Source organism: Peromyscus eremicus, chromosome 12 (genome assembly GCF_949786415.1).
Source record: "Peromyscus eremicus chromosome 12, PerEre_H2_v1, whole genome shotgun sequence".
NCBI classification, from domain to species: Eukaryota; Metazoa; Chordata; class Mammalia; order Rodentia; family Cricetidae; genus Peromyscus; species Peromyscus eremicus.
In genome coordinates, this window is record NC_081428.1 from 60,576,657 (window position 1) to 60,589,516 (window position 12,860).

At 52.1% G+C, this 12,860-nt stretch overlaps 1 protein-coding gene across 1 annotated transcript in view; it reads right to left on the reverse strand.

The window, feature by feature from the left end:
* Nucleotides 1-12,481, reverse strand: part of Heg1 (heart development protein with EGF like domains 1) — a 77,943-nt gene extending 65,462 nt beyond the window's left edge. Inside the window, exon 1 of the mRNA XM_059277342.1 lies at nt 12,241-12,481. Coding sequence (XP_059133325.1) covers nt 12,241-12,481 — 241 coding nt within the window. The remainder of the gene's footprint in view (nt 1-12,240) is intronic.
* Nucleotides 12,482-12,860: the final 379 nt, after the last annotated feature.

Consider the following 12,860-nt stretch of genomic DNA (forward strand, 5'->3'; position numbering starts at 1 on the left):
GACACAGGGCTCAGGCAGGAGGAGGGGAGCAGGGTCATTGGCTCTTCCTGGGTGGGGTGTCACTGTGGGGCTCAGCCAGGTGTGAATGAGAGCAGTTAAAGAGAGAAAAAAGGTTGCTAAGCTTCATTTTATTTTATTTTATATTATTTTATTTTTGAGACAAGGTCTTTCTATGTAGCCCTGGCTGTTCATGGAACTCACTCTGTAGACCACCAGGCTGGCCTTGAACTCACAGAGACCCTCCTGCTTCTACCTGCCAAGTGCTGGGATTAAATGCATGCGGCACCATGCACAGTTTACTAAGAAGTTTCTTTAAAAGGTGTTCATTCCCTTCAACTAGAACCAACAGTCTTCCCCCAGGCGGGCTCCAAGGGCGGCTTACCGAGGAGACAGATCCAGACAGGTTTTACGGCACAAAGGAGGATGCTACCTCTGGCTGCCTGCCCTACGTAGCCCACATCTGGGAGGAGCCTCGGGGTTCTGCTGGGACTTGGGAGGAAGGGAGGATGCCAACAAGGAGGGAGGAAGAGTTGGTGGTAACCGCTGGCAGATGGGAGAAGTCATGAGCAGAAATGATGGAGGTGTAGTGTGGACGGGAGATGAAGGGCCATCAGGAGGGAGATGGGGAGCAGATGAGACGGGGTGTCACATTGCATCTGTAACTGCCAGCTGAAGGCACAGGACTGAGCTTCTGAGAGGAGCAAAGTCCCTTCAGGAAGCATCCACACAGAGGGGGCAGGTGAAGCCGAGCTGGCTTCCCGCCATACCTCTGTCGTACAGAGTCCTTAGGACTGTAGACCTGCAGAGTCCTCCCCGCCTACCAGGTCCTATCCCCTCTCCTCAAGCCTTCTAGCCAAACCTGGTTGTTTCTTAGGACCAGTTCAGAAACTATCCGGGTCTCCACGCCCTCTGGCCCCTCAGGAGACAACACCAACTGTGCCCGGGAAGGAGACTCTCCCTTAGGACTCCAGGTTTGCTTTGTGAGACGATTTTTGTCTACTTGACCATAGTCACATTCCTATGTCTCTTTTGAGAGGCTAGCTCACAGGAGGTGCTATCCAAACAATCCCTGGGCTAAGTTGGAGGCCAAGGGAGCTGTGAAGAGCGTCGCTCTTGGAGGCCGAAGAGGACTTGCCACAGCACCCAACCAGAGACAAAAGAACAAAGAGACAGGGTAGAGAAAAGCCACTGACGTTGACTACAAATGTCATCCTTTTCTCCTCTTCCTTCCTAACTCTCTCCCCATCCTACCTTCACGAAGCCCCGCCTCAGACTAGACTAACAGTCCAATGTACATCATCAGTAGTAAACACAGCATGTACACGTTTACACAGCACATCCATGTGGCTTTATTTTATGTCTACAACCACGAAATCAACAGGACTGGATCTGTTATCTCTGGGTTACAGATGTGGAGGCAGATGCAGAGCAAAGGGCGTGCCCAGGGCCTCAGTTCACTGCATTATGACTAAACTCACTCACTATGTTACTGGTGCCTTCACAATCACAATTGTTTTTGTTTCGGTTTGGTTTGGTTTTTTTGTTTTTCAAGACAGGGTTTTTCTGTGTAGTTTTGGTGCCTGTCCTGGATCTCGCTCTGTAGACCAGGCTGGCCTTGAACTCACAGAGATCTGCCTGGCTCTGCCTCCTGAGTGCTGGGATTAAAGGCATGCACCACTGCTGCCCGGCCACAGTCACAATTGTTAAAGAGAGAAATTAATAGCTCCATTTTTAACACAACCCCCAGACACTAGGAAGCAGCCCCTACCACACAGCTTCAAGTAGAAGGGGCTAATACCGAAAGTCCTCTGACCCATGTCAGAGCTCCTGAGCTACCATTGGCATCTCTCTGCCATAACTCTACCAGACAGCAGCCCTCCATGACCTCGAGGCAAGACTATACTATAAATAATTCCTAACAAACCACAAACCTCACCTACGAAAGCATGAGCCTCTTTGAAGACGTCTCACTGAGACAATACTTCCTCCAATGGAGGTTCTTGCTCAAGCTGTTTTCTAAAGCCTGCTGATGTTTAATAGATGCACGTATCCACACAGACACACACGTATACACATAATTAAAAATAAACCTTGCCGGGCGGTGGTGGTGCACGCCTTTAATCCCAGCACTCGGGAGGCAGAGCCAGGCGGATCTCTGTGAGTTCGAGGCCAGCCTGGGCTACCAAGTGAGTCCCAGGAAAGGCGCAAAGCTACACAGAGAAACCCTGTCTCGAAAAACCAAAAATATATATATATATATAAATAAATAAATAAACGTTTTTTAAAAAAAAGGATCCCCAGAGGTTCTGACCCGAGGGGAATGCTCAGTGTGCAGAGGTGCAAGCCCGCCCTATTACTCTGTAGTCACACCTCTCATCACTTGTGTCCCCCACCACAAGCGCTCTGTGTGGGATCGTCGGGTCTCAGACGGTCCCAGACAAGGGTGGCCACATTGAGCTCTTCTCACTTTCAATCCGGCTCGTTTCACTCGGCTTAAAGCGAAGGGTGGATAAGGACAGCCGGGCCCTGGCATGGAGGAGGGCCAGGTAACAAAGGTCTCTCTAGAATGCAGACTTGAGCCCCTTGCTTTTAGAACTGGTACCCTGTCCAATAAAACACCCAGAAGACAAGCGTGTGCGTGGCAGGGTGTTATCAACACAGTGACTAAGCTGGTTGTTGTTGTTGTTGTTATTTAATCAGCCTGACATAAACCTAACCATACCTTGGAAAAGGAAATTTCAAAAGAATAGCCTCCATCAGACTGGCCTGTAGGCCAGTCTGGTGGGGGCGTTCTCTTGATTACTGTTTGAGGTGGGAGGGCCCAGCTTACCTGTGGGCAGTGCCACTCATGGGCAGGCGGTCCTGTTTTCTACACGAAAGCAGGCTGAGCAAGCCCAGGGGAGCAAGCCAGTAAGCAGCACTCCCCGACAGCCTCTGTTGCAGTTCCTGCCTCCTGTTCCTGCCCTGACTTCCCTCAGTGATGGACCATAAGCTGCAAAATGAAATAGACCCTTTCTTCCCCAGATTGGTTTAGACCTCAGACAACAGAACCCAGACTCAGACAGTGTCCAATGTAAACAGGCCTTAGTTTCAGAAGTAGAAGCATTCATTGGCAGTATAGTGCTTTCTTTCCTGACTGAGCCCAGAGCTGTGGGCTTTACAGGGTAGATGGCCCCTATACTCCCTGAGGAGGGCTCTTTTTTTAATTTAACAGATGAGAAAACAAGGACACCAAGAGGCTAAAACCTACCAAAATCCCATAGCAGGCAAGCGGCAGTGACGGGGCTTGAACCCCAACTGGGGTCTGTGCCAGTAAAGACAGCAGGGCTCTAGCCACACATGGTCAAGACACGATCCCCCAAAAAGTCTTACCCCATGGCAACAGGAAATGTCATGGTGGCCCCCCGAGGCTCCAAGAATGAAACTCATTCCCCAGCGGAAGCTACTCTGTCACCTCCTGGGCAGAGAAAACAGTGGCTTTCAACACTGCTTAACAGACAATTACTAGTCACCCCTTGTTCAAAGGTCACCCCTTCAGGGGACAACCCAGCATCTCTCTCCCATGTGCTTTCTACTCTTTCCTGAAACCTGGATGCCTCCAAGGATGGAGGTGGCCGGATGCCCTGCAGCGCCGAGTCTCCATCCATCTTCCTCCTTGGCCTTCAGCTCCCAACTCACCAGGAACATCGAGGAGAAACATGTAAGCTCACCACAGCCACGCCTCCACCTCCCGAAGCCTAGCTCCTTCCTCACACAGAGAGGGGATTTCTGAGCAAGATCAGAGCGTCTCTCATGCCTTGCCCCCTCACCCCAACAGCCCCAGGAGGGAGACACACAGGGTCTTGCCCAGCTTCCATGCTGTCTCACCCGTGTGCTTTTTTCAGAAACTCTACACGATAAAGGGGTGACACAATGCTGTGGAGCTCAAGTACCCCAGAGCTAAAATGTAAAGCAGAAAGAGCATATCTGTTTTGAGCAGCCTCTGTAGATTTAGCAGATGGCCTTTCAGCCCCCAAAGGGATCTGGTAGCCATAGCCCTACAGCCCACTAGGGCACTCAGAAGGAACTGTGACCTTCTTCCAGTTTTCCTGGCCCTTCGGGGTCCAGTCCCCACAGCCAGCCAGTCTGCCTTCCTCCCGATCCTGAGGCAGGTGAACTCGGTCCTGCATTATGGCATTTGCCATGGCCATCCCCTCTGCTTGGAAAGCTCTTTCTGTTGGGGCACCTTGTGTCAAGCCTCCAAGACAGGAGTAAATTTAGCGCACACACACACACACACACACACACACACACACACACTCTATTGGTTGTGGTGGTACTCATCTGTGATCCCAGTACTTGGGATCGGGATCTCAAGTTCAAGGCCATTCGGGGCTACATGGTAGAACCCTGCCTCAAAAACAACAAAGCAAAACAAAACCCTGTCTGCTTTGGGTAACAAGTGGGGTGAGAGTGAGTCTACAATGGTGGTAGTGTCGGGCCCTGCGGAGCTCTTAGAGGTTTTAAGGTAAGAATCGGGTGACCCGAATCACATCTTAAGATTACGGTGGCTTTCCTGAGCATCGATTAGTGGGAAAGAATGGATGAGGCGAACAGAAAAGAGCCAGGGAGATGCAGAGGGCAGACTCCTGGTGTATTTTGGAAGCAAATCGACCTGAATTGTTCTCCCCCGGAGGGACGTAAAAGGTGAAGGGCAGAGACAGTGGAGGGTCATCCGGGCTTCTGGGTTAAGCAGGTAAATGCTGCACTCAGCCCCCGACATGGGAAGAACTGAGAATGGATGGCAGGTTTAGAGGGGGAGAATCAGGAACGTTGGATCTCTGATTTTTTTTCCCTCCATTTCACTGACCAATTTTGCCACAGGGATGCCACATGTGATGCCATCCATGCTCAACCATTCTGCACACAGGCTTCTTCCCCTTGTACTCTAGCCAGTCCCTACTAAACAGCTCAGATCAACTGCAGTGGCATTCCTCAGCCTCAGTCTCCCCAGGCTCCCTAGTCTCATTAACCTGGATGTGCCAGGAGGAAAGGACACGTCCGGCAGAAACATACTAACTTACTCTCACAAGTAAGACTGACAGGCTGCCGGGTTTCATGGTTAAACTGAGCACTACATTCGAGCGTTCTTCCGATCCACAGCTGGCCTTCCAACCACGCCGCCTCCCACTGCGCCTCCACGCCGGCGCCTAGACCGCTCCTTCTTCCTCCTGGTCATCCAGACTGGATGCTCTCCACCCAGGCAGGGTTGGTTTCCTCTTCCCATGTGGCTTCAACAACCCCTCCTGGGATGAACCTGACCCTGGCCTCTCTAGGTCAGCCCCCCCCCCCCCATCAAAGGACTACAGAATTCTTCCACTGAGACCAGCAGGGCGTCTTTATAATGAAGACAAACTCCTTAAAAGCAGGGCGACTCCTGTCCATAGCCTCTCCTCTACCTTCTACCCTTCACCATGACATCTCCTCCCCTTCTCTCCCCTCCCCACATCTTCTTGGCTGGCAGCCTCACGCCCTCCTGTAGTCCCCTAAAAGGCCTTTGTAGCTCTCACCCACCAATTCCCACAGCCCCTACTCCAGCCCATGCCCTGTTTTTTTGTCTTTTCCTCCAAACTCATGGATTTAACACCTGATAGCCTTCCACAAGTTCCAGGATACCTTCTGGGCTGGAGTGAGGCAGACCTGCCAGGGTTCATCCGCAAGACCCCCGCCCCAGGCACAAATGAGCATGAACACACAAAAGACACTGCTCTCTCCTCCGAGGCCACGAGGCCACGGAGGGCTTTATGCGGCCAGGACAAGACAAATTACTTAACAGGATTCTAAGACCCTCTGTAACGGGCCCTCCTCCCCTTTCCAGGCTGTGTTCAACGACTGATTATTCTCAATCCTAATTAACGTCCCCAGGTCGTCTTCTCTGGCCTTCTCAGCTGTTAATCACATCTATTCAAAAAGTCTTGAGCTAAGGGAACCAGCCTAGACAGCTGTCAATATATGAAGAGATAAAGAAAATGTGGTGTATAAATTCACTGTTATTCAGCCGCGAAGAATGAAATTATGCCAGGGAAATACACAGAACAGGAGATCATGTAGTGTGAAAAAAGCTGGACTCAAGAAAGGTGAAGACAAACACTGCATGTTTTCTCTCATATGTGTACATACCTACGTACATACATACACAGACAGACAGACAGATGACAGACACACACCCACACACACACACACACACACACACACACAAAGAGAGGGCATGAAAACAGAATGAGGCCTAGCTGAGGGTAGACAGGGGACCAGTGGGAGGGGAACACGAGCAATGTTAATAACTTACATGTATGAAAATGTCACAGTGAAACCCACTATTTTGTATGCTAACTGAAAATAAGGCCAAAAGCGTAAACAAAAGAAGAAACCAGTCCTGAGTTTTTGGACATGTGGGATTCTACTGATGTGAAAGGCCTCTCCACATCTCTGTCTATCCGCATCCCAGTCAACCTTCCGAAGCTCGATCCACTCCCCCCACCCCTCACGAGGCCTCCCTAGCCCTCCAGTCCCTACGGTTCCCACCTCCACACCACGGCCTCCTCTATCCAGAACATTCCTTTGGTCAGTACCATCTTGGATCCTTCTTAGGTTATGAGTCATCCCTATATTTTACATCTTTAACAGCTGTGCTCCAGCAAGAGAATCCCTAGGGGTGCGGGGTGTAAATGTGCCTACGACCTCCAGGCCACCTGACTCAGCTCTCCACACATGGTACGGCTTCAGTAAATATTTTCTGATTTATAAACCAATCGAATAAGACATGGATTGCTTGCTTGCGCCTTTTCACAAGATTGGGGACCATGATTAGAATGAGCTGGCAATCGGGATGCTGACAACTTGCAGTAGAGAGATTTTTTTTTTTAATAATTTAAAAATTAGTTATTTTTAGTGTTCTGGTGCGTGCGTGCGTGTGTGTGTGTGTGTGTGTGTGTGCGTGTGTGTGTGTGTGTGTGTGTATGTGTGTGTGTATGTGTGTGTGTGTGTGTGCGTGTGTGTGTGTGTATGTGTGTGTGTGTGTGTGTGTGTGCGCGTGTGTGTGTGCGTGCGTGCGTGTGTGTGTGTGTGTGTGTATGTGTGTGTGTGTGTGTGTGTTTGCACATGGGTACCGGTGACTGTGGAGAGGCCAGAGGTATCAGATGCTCTGGAGCCGCAGTTACAGATGGTTGTGAGGTTGTCCACTGAGGTTCTGGGAACTGAACTCAGGTCCTCTGAAAGAGCGGTATGCTCTCTGAACCACGGAGCCGTTCTCCAGCCCTGAGAAGGTAGATGTTAAGGTTATTTTTAGGAGCGGGAGACATCTGTCATACTCTGACAAAAGAAGGGGAGAGAAGACAGGGCGGGGATCTCTTTGTTTATGTCTCTGGGAAAATGAAAAGTGAGTGGCCAGAGGGGGCAGAGACATTCAGATGAAAGTGATTTGACAACTTCTGGATGCTTTCCCATTTCACAGAACAGGTACTGATAGCAACTGACAACTGCCACACAGCATTAGTCACTGTCCCATGTCCCCAGCCGAGCGCCTACAGTTCATTTCAGTTTGGTCGATAATGAATGTAGGTGCTTCAGGGGCCCATAACCTATGGATTGGCGTGTGTGTATGTGTGTGTGTGTGTGTGTGTGTGTGTGTGTGTGTGTGTGTGTGAGATACATCATAATAGCATTATAAAATATCACTCTATACATGTATAGACTTAAGTCCTTTTATGTGCAATTCCCCCCCTCCTAAAAAAATAACTTTCATTCTCAAGACAGGGTTTCTGAGAGCGGTCCTGGAACTCCCTCTGTAGACCAGGCGGGCCTCGAACTCGGAGATCCACCTGCCTCTGTCTCCCTAGTGCTGCGCCACCACCCCCTGGCTCTAAAACTAGTCTTAAAATCTACCGGCTTGGGGCTGGAGAGATGGTTCAGAGTGTATAATGGTCTTTAGAGGACCTGAGTTCTGTTCCAAGAACCTACATTGGGCAGTTCACAACCACCTATAACTCCAGTTCCAGAGGATCTGATGCCTTTGGTCTCCACAGGCACCTGCAAACACACACACACACACACACACACACACACACACACACACACACGCACAAATAATAAAAACAAAGAAATCTCCCCGTCAGCACCTTAATTTCCACCTCATGGTCCCTTGTCTTAGGCAAAGGGAAGAGCAAGAATGGTGAACTGGAAAGGCCCTAAAGATCTATAACAAGACTGTCCTTTCCAACAGGTGAGAAACAGACCTTGTAACATGGTGGTATGGGCTACTACATTTGGTTGAAATGCAGCCTCCTTCCATTCCCTTGAGACCTAACCTTGCTAGGCTTCATTTCCCATAAAGGGAGAATCAATGGGAAGCAATACCCCTGGGACCCCCGGCAGGACTGTTTGGAGGGTGAAATGGGGTAAGAAACATAAATGCGCTGACCCCACAGAGGTGCTCCAAGGGTAGGGGTGAGTCAGTCTCCTTGCCTGCGGGCTCCTTAGGAGTCTTCAAGGAAAGGTACTGATTACACCTCAAAGGTCCTGCTCATACAGAGAAGATGCTGGGGCAGAGGGAGGGTGCTGAGGAAGCCAGCGAGCAGCTAAGAACACAGCAGCTGTCGTCTGTCTGCTGTTCCTTCTCTCCGACTGAATAAGGACACCCTCAGACAGCTGGCCAGCGCCAATGGAAAACAGAGAGATCACCGGGAGGGCAGAGGGTCCCGTCCTTGCTCTCAGGCTTAGCAAGCAGTAACTGCCCAGCTGGCATGGGCACAGTGAAGTCTCCCCTTGTCCACACAGGTCAGCTGGTGTGCCAAAAACACACGGTCAGCATCTGCATGCACCAGGAGAGAAGTTAAAAGGCTAAAAGGATGTGGCTTTTCAGCACCCACACACACCAAGTCCCTCTCAGTACGTGTGACAACTCCAGTCAAAGAAGCAGGCTTCTTGATGCCCGGAACCACCTCTCAGCCTCAACCAGTAGGGTCACATTGCTGGAGGAAAGATACTCTTCCGTCCCTGAGAGGGCCGACTCTTCCCCAGCCAGCCTCCATGGCACCTGACCGTGGTGCCTGTGGCAGCCGAGCTAAATGATGAAGTTAGGCCATAAGGTTTAGAGCGATTTGGGAACAGCCATTTCACAGGCTCAGGAGGGGCTGGGCTCATAGCCCTTCCTTCAGGGAGCCACATTTTTCTAAGATTAGTATTCCTTGGACTGGTTACTTAACTACCTAGCATCTTCTCCCCTTTGGGTGGGAAAGGTCTTTCCTTCTGCGGGGATTCTCATGATGAGTCTGACCTCCTTTCCCACCTCCCCGCCCCTTCCACCATCCACGGATCTCACAAAAGCATGGCCTACGGATTGAGAAGTTAAAGTGAGGACTCGGCTCAGGGCTGTGGCTCGGGAGGGCCCTAGGTCGTAGGAAAGGAGACAGAGAGGAAACGTCTAGCTCTCAGCCTCCTTTCACTGACAGCAACAAACACATCGGAACAGGGTGACAGGTGGGCACCAAAGCCAAACAACGGCTATCCAAACAGGGGGCTGCTGTCCTTGGAGGACAGAGTCACAAAGGCAAACAGCCCGCAAATGGAATGCAAACACAGCCTCCCGGCAGGGAGAACCTTGAACTCTGTGGAAAGAGGAGAGCTAGAATGACTCTCTAGGAAGGAAAAAAAAATCTCTAGTCCCTGCTGCTCGTGGGGGAATATCTGGAAGCCTAGACCAAGACGGCCAGGCACTGACCACCAGCACCCATAGAAGGATCTCAGAGCAGTTTCTCCAACTATCAGACTATCTATCAGATATAGATATATATCTATATCAGAATCTGTGCGATTCAAGCCTCATTGTAGGAACACCCACCTCCCCACAAACCACGTGGACGCAGAGCATGGGCGACCATCTGTCCCAGTGCCAGGGAGGCTGGATGTCCGCAAAGGACTCCAGGATCTCTGCCGATGTGAGGCCTCGCTGACTCTTCTTACCGAGTGGTGCGTGATGGCCAGTCAACGCGGCCAGGAAAATCTTAAGAGATTATCGTAAAACTCTGGCTCCCTGAATCACTAATGGCTACTGTGTTGTATTTAGTTGTTGTTTCCTTTTTCTCCTAAGTGACCGCATCGTTTGAGGCATTAGCAGAAACCGGACAGAGGCCATGCCTGAATCCTCGGCCACACTGGTAACTTTTAGCCATTTTCAACAGGTCATGGATTTCAGTTCTTCTAATCTTACTCTTCAAATGTCCCTGACCCAGGCTGGGCTTAGGGCAACAGAGGGCAGGCACCACGTGGACAATGGTCTGCTGGGGCACCAGGAGATCAGGAGACCTCCTCAGAGAAAATCCGGATTATTCCAGTTCCCCCCTAGGTTCCTCCTTTCCCTGAAGCCTCCATCCTGCTCACCCCCCAAACAAATGAAACAGAGAAGCTGCAAAGACAAGACCATGGGCACGAGGAATGCGTGACAGCATGGCTTGTTCTCTCTCTCTTTCCTTAGATTTATTTATTCATGTATTTTATGTATACCCTAAAAGAAAGAGTCCGATCCCGTTACAGATGGTTGTGAGCCACCATGTGGTTGCTGGGAATTGAACTCAGGACCTCTGGAAGGGCAGTCAAGTGCTCTTAACCACTGAGCCATCTCTCCAGCCCCAAGCATGGCTCTCTTAAGGCTTCAATCCTTACCTTATTTTTTTCCCCAATTCAGTCAACAATAGAGTCCTTTTGCTACACTCACCTCCTGTGAGCTAGGGAGAGTTCCTGCCTTAGAAAGGGGAGTCCTCACAAGCTGGACCTCACAAAACAGCACCCCTCCCCCAAATCCCCTCACAAGATGGAGCCCTCAGCCTGAGCACCAATTATTGACACCTGCCTTGGGTTCCTGAGTAGCCCTGCGAGTTATCAGTTCCTTACACACCTCTGTATCTAGAACATCCCACAAAACGCCCTACCGCATCCCTGTTACTTTTCCGCAGCGGGAAAGTCAGTAAATGTCTTCCAAGCTCTTAATTCTTTCCTCTGGAACTCAGCTAAACAAGGGTCTGCACAGCATGTGTCTGTAGGGACCTCCAGAGCTGCTTTCCCCTCAATGGCTCACGGTGCCTCAGTTTCCCTGTCTTGGGCCAGTGACTTGGAAGTTCACAAATCCTAGGCAGTCTGCGGGGGCAAGAGTACCGTTGAACTTCACTTGAGGTTTTATGAGGGTAGGAAATCTTTTCTTACTCAATTCTACGAAATATCTCTATGTTCCAAGGATGAGCAAGTTGGAAAAAAAGTTTGTGAAACAACGCGAGGTAGACAAGAGTAGTGAAAACTGGACAAAATCTTGCCAGTCCCAGCCAGGCCTGTGGCAACAGCAGAGCCCAGTGCGTGCCCGGCACCTCTCACAGGAAGATCAGAGGCTAACAGCACCCAGACTCTTGTTCACAGCACTTTCTATCATTTTTACTTTCAGTTTACCCAGAAGGCTAGGAGGAACCAGGCCCTTCCATTTCACAGACGGGGAAACTGAGATCCAAGGACAGGACACTGCCAAGGTCCTAAGGGCAGTACTTTAGGATTCCACCCAGGCCGTGGCATTTTCTTCCACCAGAAAAAGGAACTAGAAACAAAGACAGCAGGGACAGGAGCTGGGTTCCCATTCTGTGACCGGGACAGGCAGCGCCTGCCTGCGGAGCGGCTGGCTGGGGAGGAAGGGGCTCCCAGACAGTCTCTAGTGTCTTGAAGAAGGGGTTCAACCTCGCAGCTCCCCACTCCCCACCCCCAGTACCCCCGCTCTTAAGGGTGGCTAGCTAGCTCGTTTTCTCTGAAAGTGCACCCTTTGTCCTCTATGATATCCTAAGTGCTAGAAGCCTTTCAAACTCCGAAATCCGTTATTTACTCACACTGGAAAGTCGGGCTCTAGACCTGGAGAGACAGACCAGTTCTACATCTGTCCGGGGAGAAAAGGCTGCATTGGAGGGATAGTAGCCAGAAGTTACCACCCCACGAGGTGGGAGAGGCGCTTTGGGGGTCTTCTTTTTGTAAAAGGGACATGGGTGTGAGCTACCCCAATGAAAGAGTTTTCTTCCAAAGCTCAGGGACGGAAACGCACGGGCACACCTTACCAGTGGCCAGGGACAGCATCTCTCCCTCCCGGGCCACTCTCACAGTTTCCCCCCGCGGGGGTCCGCGGAGCCGCGGCCCCGGAGCGCCCACGCCCCCTGCCCCACGCTGGTGGCTCTCACTCACCCGCGCTCACGTCTCTGGGGACCCGGCCAGAACGTCCCCGCCGGGTCATGACGCCGGGCCCGGGGGCCGTGTGTCCGGAGCCAGGCGGCGAAGGCGGCCCCGCGGCCGGGAGGAGCGCGCGGTGGGCCGGGGAGGGAAGGGGGCCCCGCGTCCTGGCGGTGGCGGGCGGTGGCAGCAGCAGCGGTAGCAGCAGCAGCAGCAGCAGCGGCGGCGGCCACCGCGGGGCGCGCGGCGAGGCCATGGTGGCGGCGGCCGCCCGCGCTCACATGCCGGGCGCCGGGCCGAGGGCGGCGGCGAGAGGAGCGGGGTGCGAGCGCGCTCCCAGCCGCAAAAGTTGTGCGAGCCGCGGGAGGGCGGAGGCGGCCCCGGCGCCACCACGCGCCAATCAGCCCGGGCGGGTCGCGGGGCGGGCGGCTCCTCCTCGGTTGACATCACCAGCCCCGCTCGGGGGCCCGGGGGCGGGGAGAGGGCAGGAAGAGGGCGGGGGCGGTCTGGGTGCCCCGGGTGAGCTCACGGAACCCCCGGGTGAGCTCATGGAGCCCCCGCGCAACTTTTGTCATGGGCCCACGCCCTGGAGCATCGCTTTGGGTTTTAGAGAAATGGAATGGGGTGGAGGTGGG